This window comes from Callospermophilus lateralis, chromosome X (genome assembly GCF_048772815.1).
Source record: "Callospermophilus lateralis isolate mCalLat2 chromosome X, mCalLat2.hap1, whole genome shotgun sequence".
Taxonomy (NCBI): domain Eukaryota; kingdom Metazoa; phylum Chordata; class Mammalia; order Rodentia; family Sciuridae; genus Callospermophilus; species Callospermophilus lateralis.
In genome coordinates, this window is record NC_135325.1 from 88,451,263 (window position 1) to 88,472,529 (window position 21,267).

Genomic DNA, 21,267 nt, shown 5'->3' on the forward strand with positions numbered 1-21,267 from the left:
AAGGCCTAGTTATTACCTTGCCATAAAGCAAGGTCTGGTCATTCTAATCATATTGTAGGCTCCTGGGTTTGCACAGGTTTCCCTTAAGCACAAGACACACCAAACTAGAACATCATGGGTGCTTTACTAATTTTGCTTGGTTTAAGATAATCCTCCTTTTCATATACAGAATTGTAAATCTGAGCAATAAAATAAAAAATGGCTCCAAAATTTCTTGTTTCTAAGGAAACCTTGAAAATACCAGAACCACCAAATGTGTTTACTTAAGAAAATTTGGGACAGTAAAATTGATAGGTATCGTTTTGAAGGCCTATACAGGAATAATGAATAAAATAATCATAGGCCAATATTCTGACAAAAGTGAAATGCTAGCCAGTAAATTTATTTATGGCGGGGAAAATCTTCAAAATGGTGTTGGGCAACGAAGTCACAAAAAAAGTCTCCTCTCTTTTAAAATGTCTCTTTTATGAACTGGGTTAACCATCTGTGTCACTTCTGTATGGTTAGTGTAAACAAAAAGGAAAAAGAGCCCACAGTTCAAAAATAATCTACAATTGGACACCATAAGTATGTGACTCTTTAAATGAGAATTTTGCCTTTTAAATTATGCTTGCCTTGGGCAAATATTTAAGGTAGTCAGCAAACACAGGCACAAACCAGCTGCTGGGCAGAATGAGGAAGTTCAGAGTTCTTCCAGTTAGGGAGTTAGGGAGTGTTTTTCTATGAAATATAAAAGTTATAATCCATACCAGGCATAAAATTATGCATTGACTATGAGATTTCTATATAAATATTAAGAAATAAATGGAGTCATAAAATGATTTGGATACTTGTGTAAAGTTCGTTTCTATACTCAATACTAAACCATTACAACATATTTTCATTAAAATAAGTATTTATAATTTGTTATTTGAAATGTTTATTTTTGATAATGTAAATACAGTGGCAATTACCATGTCATTTACACTAAATTTCAGGGCTTATCTTCCCTTTAAAAAGTTCCTGTACCTACAAGGAACCATCTAAATCATGTTTTGGTACTAGTTGTTCATTTCCACTGCATTATATGAATGTTGCTCAAAACTTAGTAATGCCAGCTGATTGCTAGAAATGTTATTTTCTTTGTTAATACAAATTACTACAATGGGAGCTGGATTCTTTGCCTCCAGGAAACTGCTCCCCCCCCCCCAAGCCTGCTCCCAGCAGCTTTGAGAATCTAGGCAAGTTGAAAAACTCAAGGTATCACAGGGCACTCCTCCACACACTGCAGAGGACACTTTGGAAAGAATTACACCCAGTCTGAGTTTCATAGTTAGGACATCACTCAGCTACAATATAAAAACAACTCTTGTAAATTGAAATCATATTAACAAAACATCTGGAAAGTTCCCCAAAGGAGAATGATTACCCAAAAGTATTGCTAAATAGATGGAACAGAAGACACTGACTTTTATCATAATCAAAATTTAGTCAGTTTCCATTGTACTAGACAAACCAACAGATGCGCTATTTACCTTTAAGGAGGTCTGGAATCTATTTTAATTCAACCTTGAAACCCAGACGTGCTTAGGTAATAAGTACAGATATTTAAATTCCATAACAACCACCCAATGTTTACAAACATTTATTTCTTTATAGATATCTCATCCACCAAATGTATTTTTGGTTACAAAGAGGAATTTTGAGAGTTCTGCTATACTTTTACAAATGTCCCAATATCAATGTTCCTGCAAGCTTATAAAATTATCTTTTAACTCTGATGGGGCAAAGAGGAAGGAGAAGTGGAGGTCAGGGTGTGGGGGTAAGAAAGATGGTGGAATGAGATGGACATCATTACCCAAGGTACATGTATGACTGTACATATGGTGTGATGCTACATCATGTACAACCATAGAAATGTAAAGTTGTGCTGCAATTGTGTACAATGAGTCAAAATGCATTCTGCTGTCATATATACCTAATTAAAAAAATATATATCTTTTATTTTACAAACTTTGCTTGTAGAACAGGTTAAGAGAATAACAACATCAAGGGTCCCTTCCCCTTTTGGGGGGTGTGGGTACCTGGGATTGAACTCAGGGGCACTCAACTATTGAGCCACATCCCCAGCACTATTTTGTATTTTATTTAGAGACAGTCTCATTGAGTTGCTTAGCACCTCGCTTTTGCTGAGACTGGCTTTGAACTTGTGATCCTCTTGCCTCAGATTCCCAAGCCACTGAGATTAGAGGTGTGCGCCACTGTGCCCGGTTTCAAAATTACTTTTGAAATTAAAATAAGTCTTTTACAATGTATTAAGTGTAATCCTCTTCCTGTGTTGTCTATTAGTTTTAATGGTATCATATTCCCCCCTTCACGTCATGTAAGAAGGAACTTTTGGAGTCATCTTCAACTCCTCCCTTCACCTTAGCTCCCACATACAGTCTTATCTAATCTGATAACTACCTTGTCTCTGCTACATGTCTCTTTATGTCCCTCCTGGTACTAATCTAATTCAAGCCTATGCCATCTCTCATTTGAAATATTTAAAATTAGCCTCCTCTTTTGTCTCCAATCTCTAGCCTTTCCCTTCATATATATATATATAAAAAAGCAGCCTGAGTCATCCCTAATAACCTTATTCCTCTGTTGACAATCTTCCAATGGCAACTCAATGCCTTTAGAGAAAAATATCTAGCCCCCCAGTCTATCTTTTTTTCTCCCATTGTCCCCCCTTGAGACCAAATCATGCAGGGTTACAGTTCCCCCCAAATGGCATGTTTCTTTCTCCTTATATTTGGCTCAGGGTAGTTTTTTGGACATATAATGCACACCCTCTCCATTTTCCCACTTTTTAAAAAATATTTTGTTTTAGTTGTAGTTGGACACAACAACTTTATTTTACTTTTATGTGGTGCTGAGGATAGAACCCAGTGCCCTACATGTGCTAGGTAGGTGACCACTCTACCGCTGAGCCACAACCCCATCCCCTATTTCCACACATTGTTTTTTAAAAAATGTTCTAATTGTAGATGGACTCAATACTTTTATTTATTTATTTTTATGTGGTGCTGAGACTCGAATCCAGTGCCTCACATGTGCTAGGCAACTGCTTCACCACTGAGCTACAACCCCAGCCCCATTTCTTCACTTTTGAATGTTGAAATTGATTCTTAATTTTAAATGAATAGGAGTTCAACTTAAATGTCAGTTTTTCTCTAAAGTCTTCTCCAAATATTTCCAACCACAGTTAATTTCTTCCATGTGCACCTGCACTGTATCTATATCTTCTGTAGTACTTACTATATTATACCTCCTTATAATTCTTTTGTGTATATGCCAATCCCCCTTACAAGACCACAAGTTCCTTGAAAGTAGCTACCATATATTGTTCAACTTTGTAGCTCCATAGAACCTAATACAATAACTTGCTGAGTTAAGTAACCAATAAATGTGGAATTGAAATGAATAAACCTTATTTCAGCCCAATGTAATTGAGAAGCAAGACTGTCAGGATTCTATCTTTAACTACATCTGTGTTGCTGTAATTGCTTCATTGAGAAAATTTGAATTCATCTCTCAATCAATCTTTGGAACTATAGTAACTATTCTAAGTTTGAATTACCTTATGAAGAAAATTAGTAGAGGGGCTGAGGTTGTGGCTCAGTGGTAGAGTGCTCGCCTAGCACAGTAGAGGCACTGGGTTCGATCCTTAGCACCACAAATAAATAAATAAATAAATAAAATAAAGTTATCGTGTCCATCTACAACTAAAAGAAAAATATTTTTTTAAAAAAAGAAAATTAGAACAGCAAAAACATTGAAATCTGTGGTACTATGATGCCAATGAAAAAAGACCTTTTAGAGTAGATTCAGCTGTACAAGTTCAACCAATAAGCCATAAAGGCCTTCTTTTTGTTTTAACTCAGAATACAAAGAGGGTAATATTAAGCATATTAATGAAAACTAGTTAGGAGACACTGGATAGAGTGCATTAATTCTGACTCACTCACTGCTCCTTGCTGTAGCTGGATTTGGACCTTCTCCCACTGAAGGGCTGAGTAGATCTGATTGCACTTAATTTCCAAGTCTGACAAAATCACAACTTGGAAGCGGCCTGACTACTGGCAATTGTTAAGTACAGTAAATCCCTTCTCCTTCTATAACCCCCTCAAAGGTCCTACATTCACAACTTTTTTTACACCAAATGTTTTGTTGAAATTTATACATTCCTATCAAATGCATATCAAAAAGACTTTTCCCCACTGAGCTTTATTATATTAAGCATTCCATTTGACCTCCAAACTGTTTGTTACACAGACACTTACTGTGTGGTATTTATTGCATGGGGAATGAGGAGGAAAGTCAAGCTCAGAATAGGTTGGGATCCATTTGGGAATGGATCCCACAGTATATGACTGTTGACAGGAGCCCTTAGAGGCTGCTTCTCAAAAGAACTTTTTGGAACTTGCTAAATATAATGTCCCAATCCCTAGCCCAACACTCTTCCTTTGGAAAAAGATATGGTGTTCTGTTTTGTTTATTGAATTCAAGTTTTATTTCTTCATTAACATAGCCCTCTCCATGTGATTTCATCCATTAACAGCATAATTAACTAGATGTTAATAAATGGCACAATGTGAAGCCATAACCAAAGATTGCTTGCTCACCTGAAACTTTGGTCCTCCCAAAGTGTTCTGCCATTACAGAAAGATCATTTCTGGAAAGCCATCATCACTCATCCAACCTCTGTAGGATTAGGAAACATAAACAAACTTTGCAGAAATGACTCACTTTCTATCTCTGATGGGAATTTAAAAATATATAGATGGGGGGGGGGGCTGGGGTTGTGGCTCAGCGGCAGAGCAAGGGGTTTGATCCTCAGCACCACATAAAAATAAATAAATAAGATAAAGTATTGTGTCCAACTACAACTAAAAATATATAGAAAGACAGCAGAGCTACTGTGAATAAAATGTCCTCTGTGAAATAATTCTAATAAGTAACCTCATGGCATCTTATAAATGCTTTTAAGTTGCAATCATGTGCTACATTTAATACATAGAATGATAAATAGCATCCTTATTTCTTTTCTTCAGGCTATTTCTTTTTCTCATCTATCTTATTTTTAAAATTAGTGTACATACCAAAGTGAATCTCACTATTGTGTCATCCATAAGAAATTAACTTTTAAAAATAACTGGGTAAGTGGCAGAAAGATCAATAGAGGGAAGAGAGCATGGGGTGGGGGTAGGGGAGGAAGGAAAGGTAAGAAAGGTCTGATTAAGAACAAGATATACTCCATACTTATACAATTATGTCAAAATGGATTCTACTGTCATGTATAACTAAAAAGAACCAATAATCAGTGTACATATATTTAGGTTTCTTCATGTTAGCAAATCCAACTAGAATATATAAATAATTTATCTATTTAAAGCCTCCCATAAGAATTGAGTATTCCACTCATTTATTAAATGACAACTGATTTGGTTACAAACTAAGCAATGAATAAAAATTTCCTTAATTGTAATGCATTTTGCTGTCATATATAACAAATTAAAATTTTTAAAAATTCCTTGATTTAAAATTATAAATAGATGACAATATACAACTACTTCTCACTTTAGAAATAATTCACTAAAAATGAGAGTAAATCATTTTGCAAATCATTTTATTTTATTTTCCTATGACTTACATTTTCAGAGATGCTTTATTCTTAACTTTTTGCTTCCTTTATACAGGCTGTGTTTCCCAACACTTTCTTTAATTACTTTACCAACCTTGTAAACAAATACTTCAGTACACTGAAAGAAATGACTTGCTTATCCAAACACTATTTTCATCTATGCCCAAACCCCCACAGTTACTTAGGGAATGCAAAGATGTGAAAAATTTAGCATACATCCTCAAGGGACTAGCAACCTAAATAGGGAAGACAATCATGCGAAAAACTAACTAGGCAAGATAAAACAAGGGCTATAGCAGAAGGACCAGCAATGTTTTATGAACATACAAAGAAAAAGAAGCAATCACTCTGGGCAGTGTGAGGAAATTTCCCAGCAAGTCTTTTTGGAAAGAGAAGAAGAAATCTGTAGTGTAAAAGTGTAAAGCCATGAATATTTACTGATTGATTTTCTCTGGAAAGTTTTAGTTTCCTTTCTGGAAGATTTTCTTAGTCTTGAACTTAAAGTGGGAGAAACATTATATAAGCAACAGAACTGCAGCAATCAATTTTAATACTCAAATACTCAGAATTTTGGCTCTTCCATGCCCTATCACTCTTTACTTACACCTCCTTAGCCTACTAAAGACACTTAAATACATTGTTTAAGCTGGGTGTGGCGGCACATGCCTGTGATCCCAGAGGCTCAGGAGGCTGAGGCAGGAGGACCCTGAGTTCAAAGCCAGCTTCAATAACTTACTCAAGGCCCTAAGCAACTTAGCAAGACCCTGTCTCTAAATGAAATATAAAAAAGGGCTGGGGATGTGGCTCTGTGATTAAAGACCTCTGGGTTCAATCCCTGGTATCAAAAAAAATTGTTTAGTCTCACTTGAAAGACTAAAAGTATTATAAATTTCTAGGCTACATCTCCAGCTATTTGCTAGTTTTTCTTCCTCTGCATCATTAATTTGCCACGTTGCCATGATCAAGTGTATGAGAATGAAATATATGAAATGACAACTTCTTGCCCTGGTAAAATTATTTGAAATCCTATAAGAAAGATGTGGCATGGACAATGTCCCAACTAACACTGCTATTAATTTTATTCTAATTAACAGGCAATATGTGAATTAAAAATTGAAAGGTGTTTTCATTGTCAAATTTAAAAATACCTATCCCTAACAACAAGCTTCCAAATAATATTATTTGTTTCAGAAAACAAAGCTTTTAAATAGATCAGGGGCAAAAAGCAGGAGATATTCAATAATGCCTATGTCTTTAATACTGAATAGTTTTTATTACTGTTTATTTCAAAGTTTGAAAAGACAATGCATCCATAAAATACTTGTATACATTTTTTTTAAAAAATCTCCTTTGCCTTTCTAATAATCAGATTCCCAAATCTCAGCTATAGCAAGACACAATCTGGATTATTTTTCTGTCTTCTTAAAAATTGAACTATTCTAAGAAATATGTATATAAAACACAAATAGCCTATGACCACATATATGCAATTCCTTCCTGAAATTACTTTTATTTCTATGAGAAAAATGTCAGTCATGGATATATTTGTCCTCTTATATATGGAATGATTTCTTATTTTATGGGAAGTTGCCCCAAGAACTTAAAATAAAACCAAGGCAGTACATTTGGTGTCAATTACTTAGAAATTTGGAATTTGTTTCCTTGATTTCTAACAGATAGACTAACTTCTTACGCTCTGAATGATGACTCCCTTTGACCAGTTATAGAGAAGAGCAGAGTCAGGACTTTTATCCACAGGACCCCTTGAGGTAAAATTTCCCCCTGTCCTCCAATAATCATGGTGCATTTCAGAGAGTTGGGCCTGCCTACAACTCGAGGGCCAAACTAATGTTCCATTTAAATTTGCTGATGTTAAATGCAAATGTATTGAAAGAAATCAAAGTTTGGGTGTGTGCATGCAGAGATTATAAATTCTGATGGACTGAGAAGACAGATGTGAAGAGAAAATATACATTCAAGAACACAGTGCCTCTAGAGTATAAAAGAAAAGAGAATCAAGGAGAATTTGAGTGAGACTAGAATTAATGGGCTGGGGTAGGTTTAAGGGAAATTTTGGAAAACTAAGTTAAGAAACTGAGTCTCCAAATAATGAAAAGTCTTACTTAATTTTTTTTTTTCCTGTGAGCTGAGACTAGGAGATCCAGTTGAGCTAATGAAGAAAACATCTATAAGAATCTTTCAAAGTAAATGGGGAGTGACATTGCTAGAGAGAAGCAGTATAGCACAGTGATTGGTAATACAGATTTTGGAGTTTGATAGATTCCAGTTCAAATTCAGGTTCTGTATTGTATTAGCTGTCATTAAGCAAATTACTTAACCTCTCTAAGCCCCAGTTTTCCTAATGATACTATAAGTGAAATGTTCATGTGGTTGTTGAAAAGATCAAATGAGGTAACTTATATAAAGTACTTAGGGCAGGGAAAGAACACAAAAAAATAGAAGTTTTTATTATGCTTAGGATATATAACCAGTAGTATGTTGGAGGTATGTTTGAAAAAAAGGGAAATACAAGAATAAATTTAGGTTTGCTTTGAGTTTCTACAATACATTCTGTTACTCCTATAGTTTCAATTGAAAAGCTCTAAGGGTATTCTTCATTTTATGGAAATATGCCATCTTGAAACAAGGTATCTTAAGAATTATTTTTCACATTATGAAATGATAATTTTATCACAGGGTTCCTTGAAACTATATGTTTCTTTTTTTACATTTATTTATTTATTCTAATTAGGGATATATGACAGCAGAATGCATTTCAATTCATTGTATACAACTGCAGCACAACTTTTCATATCTCTGGTTATACACAATATAGTGTCACACCTTATGTGCAACACATGTACCTAGAATAATGATGACCATTTCATTCCACCATGTTTCCTGCCCCCATGCCCCCTTTTTAACATAAAACTAAAATAAATAGATTCACATACTTTATGTATATTTTCTATTTTGGAAATTTTAGTGACAGGAGATCTATGTTCTAACCCTACTTCCACTTCTTCTGTGTCATAAAGTATCTAACTAAAATATCTGATACCAGCTCTATTTTGAAATCTCTAGGCTCTATGGCTCAATCAACTCCAGAAGTCCAATGTAGGCAGGAAAAGAAGTTGTGATGGCAGTAGCTTCAAAGGTTTCACTAATAAAGGGTCAGTTAAAATTGTTATGGGTGGATGGATGGAAGTCAATTGTAAAGCTGTATATCTTACCACTCTTGAAGTTTTAAAGACTCAGACATTACTCAGAGGGTAAATTTAACCACTCCTGGTTAATGAGGTTTTCTATAAAGAATGAAGCAACAAATACAGACAATCTTACCTTCTGGCATTTCAACTAACACTTTGTGGTAACTTGAGCTGTAGTAGTTAAGTTTCCAAGTCAATGGGGATATTCAGATAGAAACTAGATGATCATTTCTTGGGAGATTTTAAGACTGATTAAAATATCTGATTGGGGTTGGGCGAGATTACTTCTAAGGATCTCTTTTAATTCTACAGTTCTATGGCAAACATCAATTCACATCGTGTTTTTTCAATCACATATAGCTCCTATAACAAGAGATCAACATTATATTAATCTGCTTTCTAAAGTGTCCTGTATAAGAATTCCCTGTCCCTTGGCTCAGTCTAATTCCAACTGGCCTTAAATCACCCCTCTAACTATTAATCAACATCAGCAATTCTTATTGGCTCAAGTATACTGGCAGCAGAGAAAGGTGACAGAATTTACAGCATACAGAAAGGAAAGAGAACAGAAATGGCTATCAGGATCAAGTAAAGTTGCTATGAAGCAATGAGACTAGTTTTTGTTTATCTGCTTTGAAGTAGCTTGGTAAACTACTGCTGAGGGTAATTTCAAAAGAGAGACAAACATATAAAATTAATAATTATAACCCAGTGTGTTATGTATTAAAATAGAGGCCCATAAAAAGTTCTGTGGGAACACAGAGACTGGCCAGTTTTGCTGAGGAGGGTTAAGAAAATTTCATAGAGGAAGTAACAAGCAAGCTGAGTCTTGAAGGACGAGTAGGAGCTGACTGGGTAGAAATGGGGTGAGGCATGACTGGCAGAAAAAAGTGTTCAAAGTCAGAGAGACATGAAAGAATATTTTTAGGAAGTGGTGAGTAATTGTATAGTAATTGTGAGGTTAGGACCTCAAAGGAGGCCATGCTTAAAAAGAATAGGCTTTCCTCTATGTTGATGGGAAGTAATAATAGCTCCTTTAAGCAGGACAGTGACATAGATTTGTGTCAACAAAGATAACTCTGGTGACTGGTATAAAATAGTTTTGAGGGGAAGCAGGTAAATTGGCGAGCCACAATGAGAATTCAGACTAAGTGACATTGAGGCTGGAGAAGAAAGGATGGATTCAAAAGATATTTGGAAGATAAAACCGACAGAAAATATTGACTGACTGACAGCATTACACTCAATGGTCAATTTTATGTATGTGTGGATTTTTCAACGGATTACATAAACACAAAAGATATGGTGACAGATTGTGGGGTGACCAATTTATTTTCTGACGATGTTCGTTTCTTCTCATATTATGAAAATCCCTGTTAACCTACATGTGTCCAAGAGAAAAAGAACAACTGAAATTGCTAGAAATTTATTTCAAATTTCATTTATTGGCTTTGCTCACTGCTGAATTCCTTTCTGAAGTAGAAATAAGGAGCATGTGCCAATACTTTATATACATATGTCTCTTAATCCTCACAACAAACCTACCATGTTGATATTATACTCATTTTACAGATGAGGAAACCAGTCATTGGCAGAAATTCATTCCCTTTTCTAAGGTAACAAAGCTAAGAATTAAGGGAACCAGCACTTAAACCCAGGTATGGGTGACTTTAAAGCCCATGCTCTTTCAACAACCTCACACTGCTCTTAAAAACGAACATAGAAAAAGGTTTTAAATAAAATTAAAAAGCAAATATTATTATTTTAAGAATGGCTGCATCATTATAATATTCTCATATATTTTAATAAAAATCTGAAGGGAGGTAGGGAGCCAAGGTATATGTATATCTGAGAAAAGATTGTTCTAGGTAGAGAAAATAGAATGTGCAAAGGCCCTGATAATGGACCATACTTGGTGTGTTAAAAGAAAAACAAAGAATCAGTCATGGCTAAGGCTAAGTGAATGAAGGGAAGTGAGAGTGGGAAGTTAAGAAAGAGGCAGAGGCAAAGCAAAACATAGTGGCAATGTGGAATACTAACTTTTCTCCAAGTGAAATACAGGTCTTGTAATGACTTTGGCTTTTGCTTTAGGCAAGAAAGGCAGATATATAGAAGGGCTTGTGTCAGATATAAGGATTAACACCAACTGAGGAGTTTATCATGCCAATGAGTATGTTTACGCCCATGTTTATGCTCACTAATGTGGTAAGTGTGCTGCTCTGAGCAAAAATGAAACCTATGAAATGGAAGATGCAACAGCATGGGAGGGCACATATACTTGGACAATAGATACACACCTTAGTGAGCTGATATATGAGGCACAGGAAATACCTCAATTCATAATAGGTGAGAACTTTAAAATAAAATCTTTTAAAAATGTGCTTTCAAAAAGATCAATTACATTTTATAACATATATTTACAAATCTGTGAATTTAACATAGTCATCCTTTTGCCACTGAAATATTTAAGATCTGCTTAAGCTGAAATCTAGTATTATCTTAGATGACTCCCATTCCTAGCCACAACTTTATTAGAGATAGAAACTCAGGAAAGAGGGAGTAATGAATTATTTTTTTCAGGTTGCTTTGAGGCCAAGTTTCCAAGCAGAAATCGCTTTTGTCCATAGCATTTTCAGGACTATTAAAGTCCAACCTGCGTTCTCAGTTCTACTGCCATCCAAAGAGCTTTTTTAAAAAATGTTTTAGTTATACATGGACACAATACCTTTATTTTGTTTATTCATTTTCAAGTGGTGCTGAGGATCAAGCCCAGTGCCTTACATGTGAAAGGCAAGTGCTTGGCCACTGATCCCCAAAGAGTTTTGTTTTTTTTTTTTTAAAACCCCCAATGTTACATTGTTTCTCTTCAGAGGGCACTTGAAAATAAATTAAAAATTTTAAATATTCTTGTTTTTCTTGTAGATTCAAAGCAATTATTATTACAACTATTGTTAACTATTCATGAGCTAGCTAAGTTTGGGGTACTCCAAATGCAGCATGCTTCCTATGCCGAGTTGGTGCTAAAGCTTGTATTTGGTACTGAATCATCCACTTATTCTGTCTGAGCCCTGCTGTATAAATTGCCTGGGGTCCAGGGTGAAGTCTAAGATGTGGAGGAAAACAAAGTGAACTGGTCCAAATGGGAATTGAACTCATGACCTCATTAGCAGTATAAGTCTAACCAGCAGTATATAGTTGTTTACTGCTTTTCATATGCAACACAGCTCCACTCATTTCACTACTTCTCTAGACCTAGGTAGGCAAATCAATCACCCTTTACAGGGGCAGCAAAAGGTCATGTTAGAAGAACTGCTTAGGTTAAAAGCGGCCTGAAGAAATTAAAAAGAGATTCTCTTTCCTGCCAACCCTAGTGAAGTGGCTACAGTTGGATCCTTTTAAATCAGCTTTGTGGAACACAGAAAGCAATCCTGAAGATAGCTGTGTCTAGCAGCAGGAAGCTGAGTTCTGGGCAGTCCATTTAATTAAAGCTTCTGAAGAATTTATTTTATGGCCTTTTCTAATTTTCTCTTTTAACACTAGAAAGGATACAAGCTAGCATTTCAATGTAGATTAAAAAACAAGGGTTAAAAATGGGGCCAATAACATGGTAATCTAATTTATATGATGAGCCTGTAGTTTTAATGTAAATATTTTTAGGATAATGTGAGTTGAAATGAGATTGTATAAGCCATAAAAGTGAGTTTTCTAAACATAAGACCAATTGTAACTATACTTCATAAATCTAAATATATTTTCTTTACTTTTAGATTTTAAACATACTAAAAAGTTCACTGCTTATTTGATATCAGTAATAACTGCATTGTTCTCAACAGAGGAGATTAAATAGTTTTCCATCTTTAAAAATTCCTAGCACTTATAAAATCTTTATTCTAATTGAAAATATTAAAAATCTACCATTTGTCCAAGTTTATTTTGTTAACCTGTGGTATGTGTGTGTGTGTGTCTATGTGTATGTGTGTATGAAGTTTCTTTTGTTAACAATAAGCAGCTCAGATAATGCAACTCTTTAGGACAAGATTTTTATATGGAATATTTGCTCTTTATTTAAAAAGTGAGACAGTATAAAATAAACCCAGAAGTTATTTGTATGAAAAATAAATTTATGATGTAAAGTAAAGGGCCAACAAGTAAATAGTTAGCCTTTATAGAATACCAAATTATTATCAGTAATGAAAAGGAAATTTTTTCCAAAGATTACTACTTTTAATATACACATGAGGTACTTTAAAGTTTGAGAGAAGGACAAAGATCATAGAGACAGGCTTATTTTCTTTTACCCTTTAAGGAAATATTTTCAAAAGTATTTTCTCATGCTCATAAAACCATAACTAAAAATTTAATATTAAATTGCTGCACAAAAATCTCAACATTCAATTATTTTAAAATACTCAAATTACTAGTAACATTGTCCCCTCGAAGTGGTAAAAGCATATTATTTGTGTGATATTCTAGACAGGAATAACCGCCTTGAGCTCACACTGGTATAACCACTTTATTTTTCCAGAACACTTTAAGATAAAAATCTTTTCTCTTGTTCATTGAAGTCCTAAGGACTCAACTGCTTTAGACACTTATGGATAGACACAGTATTTATCATGCAGATGTTCAGACAAAAATAAATATATTTTACTGTCTACAATATAATTTTAGGCCACATATAATAATTTAATATATTATTTGTGTTCTAATTTAGCTTTACCATTTCAGAGTTACATCTGAAGAAATGAAGACTATCTGAAACAATGATTCTCAGGAAAGGAGATAGATATGAGTTTCATTGTACTAAAGCAAAACGTGAATTCACATTATTTAGACAAGAGGAAAGTAGATCTAAACCATTAACTTTTTAATTTTCTTCATTCTTCAAGCATCAGGGCTAAAATTCAACTTGGTTCTAGGTACTATTTGGTGGGCTCTGTGTGTGTGCACATGCACACCCATTTTCAAGAGTCTTATTTTAGAGGACTTTTTCCATTATAAGCTCACTTTCTCCTCTCAGAATCTCCCATTTCTCATACATAATTACTTCTGATAATAATTTAAACACACTCTTGCATTTTGATTTTTTTAACCACGTAGACAAAAACAATTTTGGATTTTACATGCAGTGAACAATGGATGGATTGATGAAATAATTCTGTAAATTGCTTTAAATACATTCCAGTTTTTATTACAGAAAAAGCATAGTTGTATTCATCCAGTATCATCTCCTTTGCCTTTTAGGCAAAAATCACATTCTACCTAAGACTATAATTATTTATATAACTTCTTTTCTCTCTTACTATATTATTAACTCCTGAGGCAAAGTGTAGACAAGATTTGCAGGATGCACTGTTTAAACATGATTAAAAGGGGGAAATAGCAGCCTCCTCAGAGCAAAGAGTTTTGGAAAGTTCATAGACATATGTAAGAATAGGGTTAATTTCTTGTACTTTACCCCCTCCTGATTAAATTCAATAGCCTTGACACTGGGGGTAAAAAACATGTTCAGCTTCCCTCACACCTTTTTATAGATGGTCTTTTCTACTTTTTTGTCCAACAGCATTGTGCCTGTGGCTCTTAATCAAAGCAGCAGGGACATTTCAACTGGAGACTGAAGATCTGAAAGAAGTGATAAGGAATAAGAATCTGATACACTTACTACACTTAATTTTTGGGCAGTAAGTGCTGTATGAATTCAGACAATTCTCTATAATTCAAGTGCCACCACTCATACTGGGAAAGTTTCTTGCTCTTTAGTTTCTCCTTCCACATTCTGCTAGCCATTTTTTGGCTACCTCTTGGCAAATTAATACAGTCTTGGGATAATGAAGGAGTGCATTAACCTAGAAGCTAAAATGAAGACTCCCAATTTCTCCAAATAAATAGCTTCACTATGCTTTCCTATGGATAATGTGAAGTAAATAGCTTACAACAATACAGGTTCCAATTACACCTTAAATTAAATGCTTACAAAATCGACATATATTTAATTAGTTATTTGGTAATCAATAAACAAACTATCAAATTAGATAAAAATTTTTAGGACTCAGGCCATCCTCCTTTTTCTAAAAAGGCAACAAAATGTAGGTTTTAGACTAAGCACTGTGTTTCAAATACATCTAAATTATTTCCCCCAAAAGCATACTTTAGCCAGAAGTCCTGCCAGAGACACTTGCCAAAAATAGTCTAACCTTAACATCTCTAAATGAGCTTCCATGACAATAATGTACAGTCAGAAGTGACTCATGTATAGCTTTTCTTTTTATAAGAAAAATTGATCTGGGTGATGCTAGTGATGCTACCAAAGGACTAATATTTTATGAGGAGGGGGACTTGCTTAATATAATTACTCATAATGAGCCAAGTGTAGTTACTTTAAAAAAATGAAGAATAAGAATTATCACATAATAGCCTACTCCAATGGGAGAAATATAATCATGCTGCTTACAATGGTTTTTAAACACACACTGCTCTAGAAAAAGGTCAGAGTACACCACCAAAATACAGAAGCAATTTTGGTTTACAATGCTTCTAGTCACCCAGAAGTGCCCAGCCCATCTAAGACCTTTAGTTATTTTCAGTATCTTAAACAATCCAGCAGAAGTAAACATTTGTAAAGTGCAACACACATATAAAAACACCCCACTCACTTACTCACTCACACAGAACAAAACAAAGCAAACACATCAGCTTTTATGTGGTTACCCCATTCCCTAGAAAGGACTAAACCTCCATTGCTAATATCTCAGAATTAAGCAGTACAAAAGTAGCATAGTTCAGAATCAAGCTCCAGACGCTGCTAGCACCTGCATAATTATTTCACTGCCAAGAGGTCTAAACATGACAAAGTAAATGAGAAGTCAGGAAAGACAGACTTTTAAGTATCGTGACAGACCACATTCCTGTTTTCACTAAATAAGAACACATCTATTAATCAGTTTTGTATTCTAGAAAACTTACTACCAACTTGAATTTACATGAAGAAACAGATCTGTAGTCTGTGGTACAACTTCTGAGCCCAATGTTTAAGGAATCTTCCTCGACTGATATGTTTGTATTTATCTCTATTAATAATAACTCTCTTCTGTATATGTTTTATAAGTACTAAAAGAAGAAAAATCTCTCTGCTTTCTAACATGTAAAAGCCATAAATATAAGTAAATACAAGAAATATTGGTAAATAATATATTCTTCTTAACTGAGACAAAGAATATTTGCACTTTGAAGTCTTGAGATCTGATAAATACCTTAATTTGTATACTGTCATCAACTTTTATGGGCAAATTATTTAAATTATTTAATCTCAGTTTCCTCATTTTAAAATTGTGGCTATAAATATCTAAGAATTGTGAGGACTGTACATATAAAGCTCCTCAGCAATGTCTAATATATAATAAATTCTTAATAAATGGTAGCCACTAATAATAGTCATAGCAATAACATGTAGAAAATAAGCACACTGTTAGACTAAAAACAGGAAATTGAAACTTCTTAAATTAATTCTATAGTTTGTGACTCTGAAATGAACCCAGGAAAAAAAGATTAATTGCATTTTATAAGACTTATTTTCTTTTTTCATCTCTTCCAAATAATTTGATTCTTAATATGTTAATCAAATAACATTATGCTAAACAAAACTGAATAGTAAAACCAGGAATGTGCGTGTATACATACACACACACACACACACACACACACATCCCTCTTTAATGTGCTATATACGATTTGAGGAAGTTGTATAGAAACATGAGAAAAAAGTTAGAAAGTAAACAGGAAGAGCCACAGACTAAAATAAAAATAACAAGGTATACAAATGTAGGCAAATGTCCAAGTCTGACTATACGAACAATTCATTCAGATCCTATTATTGTCAGAAAAATACATTGCAATTCTTCTGGTAATACCCTTAGTGATAAATTAAAAAATGCAGAAAAGTTGGATATTCTCATCCCTCCGTATCAATGGAGACAAAATAATTTATTTTTCTTAAAACCAAGTTGCTACCAGCTATTACTACTGAAGATTTCTAAAGTGGATAATATTTAGGGCTGGGGATGGGGCTCAATGGTTAAGAGCCCCTGGGTTCAATTCCTAGTACCAATAAGTAAATAAATAAATAAAGTAGATAATATTTGATAAGGAATTTCTACCACAATCTCACTAGAAAACACAAAGGGTTTCTCTCTCTCTCTCTCTCTCTCTCTCTCTCTCTCACACACACACACACACACACACACACTCACACTCACACACATATATATATATATTTTACTACCCAGATATAAACTGAAATTCAAGTTTCATAACAGACTTGTATTTCCAAAAAGGTGTTCCTTTAAACATTAATGGCACAAGACACTGGAATGAGAGGATAAAAGGGGTTCTGTAGTCAAAAAAGCTGTAGTCTAGAAAATGCTTCATTCTATATCTATTAGAGATTCAAAACACTAGTAAAATAAAAGTTTCTGGGAAATCCTACAATGAGTAGAACTGTTTACATTTTTTAATTAGTGTTTCCCAAACTTACTTGGCCACAGAATTCTCTTTTTCAGGCAATACCAAGGAACCAGTGTGCCTCATTTCAACTTATTTTTGGGAAACGTGCAATAAATTGCCTGTGATTATTTATTAAACATGTCATTTCATGTGTACCTGTCCCAAAAAGGTAGTCACTGGCAGAATTTACTTAAGTCTCAAAATGAGCCTATTGTATTTCATGTAAAAAATTAAAAACTGACATAAATAGGCTAACACTTGCACTCTCTCTAACAAGTTGTAGTTATTTCTAGGATGCATATTTTGAAGCCTTATAGGCTATGTGCTATTTACTGAAACCCAAACACTCAGTTTCTAATACCTGTGAAAAGCTAAAACCAAATATGACCCTCTAAACCATTGCTTTTTTTTCCCTGGACTTCACTGTAAGTCCACTGGAAAAAATCTTGCAGCTGTGAGCTACTGTGCACCTGAAAATATGAGAATATTAAGTTAAAGTGCCTCATTAGGAGTTTGCATTTATACAGTTCTACAGTAAAATAATGAATGTCCACACATTAATCTTGACGCAAAGTTGTAATTATTTCATTCCTTCAAGATCCCCCTAATGCCCTTATTAAGTATGTAAAACAAAATGCTATAATTATTACTTCACCTATGGAGGTTAAGCAACTTGCCCCAAATACCAACAGTTAGCAAGGACCAGTTTTTGTTGGATAGACACTGTGCATATTACAACTATAGAAATGGTGTCATATAGTTGTCCTGAAAAATGAACAAAAACAGTAAATTCCTTTACTAATAGCTTATTATTTAAGGAATTTTCTTCTTTTGAAATAATTTTGGAACACAATTTGCTAGAAATCTAAATTTGAACAAATAAATTAGATGGCATTCTAGTAGCTTTTTGTGAGATCAGACATTAAGAACAAAGTTTTAACAACTGTATGGAGGCTCTCATTACTTTGTCCTTGTGTTAGATGAAACAAAATAAACAAACTACAATTAATCCAGGGTAATTGTAGTTTAAAGTGTGAATGTGAATGATTATCTGCCAGGCTGGGGCATTATATTTTTTCTAGGTTCTCCCTTCAAAGTCAAAAATACATAAAAGTATACAAAATATGTAAGATAAAAGAGACATTAACTATTTTTTTAAAAGCTTAAAAGGAAAGAAACAATGAATGACTCAGTATAGGAATAATATTTTTGGTAACCCATGGATATTTGGTCATTGATTTTCAAGTTATAAAAAATGAGCTGGCCATTGTGGGGAGTTCAAAGTATCTATGGCATAATACATGTAACTACAGTATTTTATAATATGATAATATATATCAACAACATTTTATAAGAGAAGGTAATTGGTCAAAGAGAAGGAAAAACCTGACATGAAAGAAGTCAAGAATGTTGACAGTTCGGTAAAGGAAAAGGAGTTAAAATATCAGGCTCAAGTTCCATAAGATTTTTTTTTAATGTAGAAGCAGAGGTAACAAAAATTGGTCTTCACCTGGTAAGTGTGTACTCCCTGAGTCCTGAATGCAAATTCATGGCAGAAAAAGTACCTATGCATCCACGCAATCTTTTGTCTCGACCAATCTTCCATGTTACAAACAGTGGGCTGTAATGGAAGATAAAAATAGGGTAAATCAATCAATTCAACTCAAGCAAGTATTTATTGAGTATTTAGCATACACTAGGTTAGGTGCCCAAAAGACAGGCCCTCAAGGAACTCAATAGTACTATATTTAGCAAAACTGTACATTTTATTGAGTGTGTCCTATATGATAGGTACCATAGTAAATGTTTTAGCCAACTATTTATGTTAATCCTCATCAATTACTCTAGGAGACTGATACATCCCTATTACAGATGAGGTAGTCCCACAGCTGATATATAATAAATTAGTTATTTAAACCTGGGCAACATCAATTATAGAGCCTTAACTCTATGTGATGGAAGACTGATTCCTCATTTAAACCTCAAGTTACTGTTGATACATATCTCCAATTTGGAAAATAGGGAGGAAATCAATAACCTCAATACTTCAATAAACATTTTCTGACAATATAGGGGCTATATATGTACTATAAAGAGGTTATGAAAGATACATGGATGCCTAAAGGTCTTTGCTCTCCAGGAGCCAGTACAGGAGGCAGGCATGTTCAGAGCTAACTAATAATATAAGGCAGAAGGAAACAATTACTATAAACCATATACAAAATTCCACAAGTCAAGCCACTAGTGTACAAAAAAAATTCATCAAACTTGATAATTTTGTTTGGCCTAGAAAAATCAGTAGAGTTCAGAGAGGCAAAGGGCAATAGCAAACATTAAACTACTACTCATAAATTAGAAATTTTACTTTAATTTTTATATAAACATATTGCCTATAAGTACAATTCATCAAGTATCAAAGAGCAAAGTGGCAGTTATAATAAAATGGCCTGGGCCTGGGGCTCAGTGGTAGTACACTTGCCTGGTATGTGTGAGGCACTGAGTTCAATTCTCAGCACCGCATATAAATAAGTAAAATAAAGGTCTATCAACAACTAAAAAATAAAACATTTTTTTAAAAAAAATGGCCTAAGTATAATGTGGTTTCAAATGAAATTTAACACAGTGTATATTTGGATTCTGCAGTAAACCATGACAGACTCAATTAATGGTCAAATCCAAAAGCGAATGTGTTCTAATTAGAAGCCACTTTATATGTCAAGTTTTTTAAAATACTTTTGTTTTATTTATTTATTTTTATGTGGTGCTGAGGATCGAACCCAGGGCCTCACACATGCTAGGTGAGTGCTCTACCACTGAGCCACAATCCCAGCCCCTATATGTTACTTTTTATGAAATAAATTAATTTACATATTTTAGAACATTTCATAAAAAGATAAATATCCCAAGATGGGGATGATATGTACTAATATGAGTATTTACATTAAACTGGTATAATTTGCTACATTACTGTTTTCTAAGAATTTAAATTTTAGAGAGATATCCCATATCATATTTCTTATAATACACTGGTGAGTTAAAGAAAATTATTTCTTTAAAACACTCCAGTCAGTCATCAGCAGTTAGAATAAAAAGATATTCCATTCAAGCATTTCAATCACCATCCTCAAACAAGTGAATCATGCCATGTTCTGATAAACAGGCATAATAGTAGCTAGGTTCCCAATTGAATAAAGTACATAAACATGGACACAATACTAAGAGTTGCCTTCTACCAACAGCCAAATGTCCAATAGCATGGAAAAGGATGACTAAAGTATAACATCAAAGTTAGCATTCAAATAGTAGATAACCTATGCTAATGTTATGAAAATGAAAAGCAAAAAGTAAATGCCAGGTTTTCTGCTTCCTATATTATAAGTACAAAATATAACTTTAGATAAGATTCTAATTAATGCTCCATTTGGAAACTCTTCTCTAGTGTTGATCAGAAGACAAGAATTAGATAGGATTACTTTCTCATCCATTCTTTTACATACTAGTATACTGATATGTATACATTACCTTAAAGTTGAATTTTACCTCTTCATTTTGCACTTTCTAACTTGGTAGAGTCAACATCAGAAACAATTTTATGGATATTAAGAAATCAATCCTCTCCCATCACAAAGATTATACATAGTATTTCTATGTAAGACAAGTCCTTCAGCTTTTGCAGCCTCAGAATGAAGTGAATCAGACTCTAATATACATAATAACAGGTCTTTAAAATAGCAATGATGGCTTTCTTGATAACAGAACTATGTTATATAGTCTTTTCCTCAGTGACTTGAGAAACCTCTAAAAAATGTGAATTTATTTCCTATGATAACCACTAGAAATAAAAGTCTTTTATAAGTACTTTATCTTTCATTCTATTATTTATCCCACTAA

General features: G+C 33.9%; 1 protein-coding gene across 1 annotated transcript in view; it reads right to left on the reverse strand.

Annotated features, from left to right (window-relative positions):
- Ammecr1 (AMMECR nuclear protein 1) overlaps positions 1-21,267 on the reverse strand; it is a 113,026-nt gene that overhangs the window by 38,338 nt on the left and 53,421 nt on the right. The window contains exon 2 of the mRNA XM_077106706.1: positions 18,887-18,997. Within this exon, the coding sequence (XP_076962821.1) occupies positions 18,887-18,997 (111 nt within the window). The remainder of the gene's footprint in view (positions 1-18,886; positions 18,998-21,267) is intronic.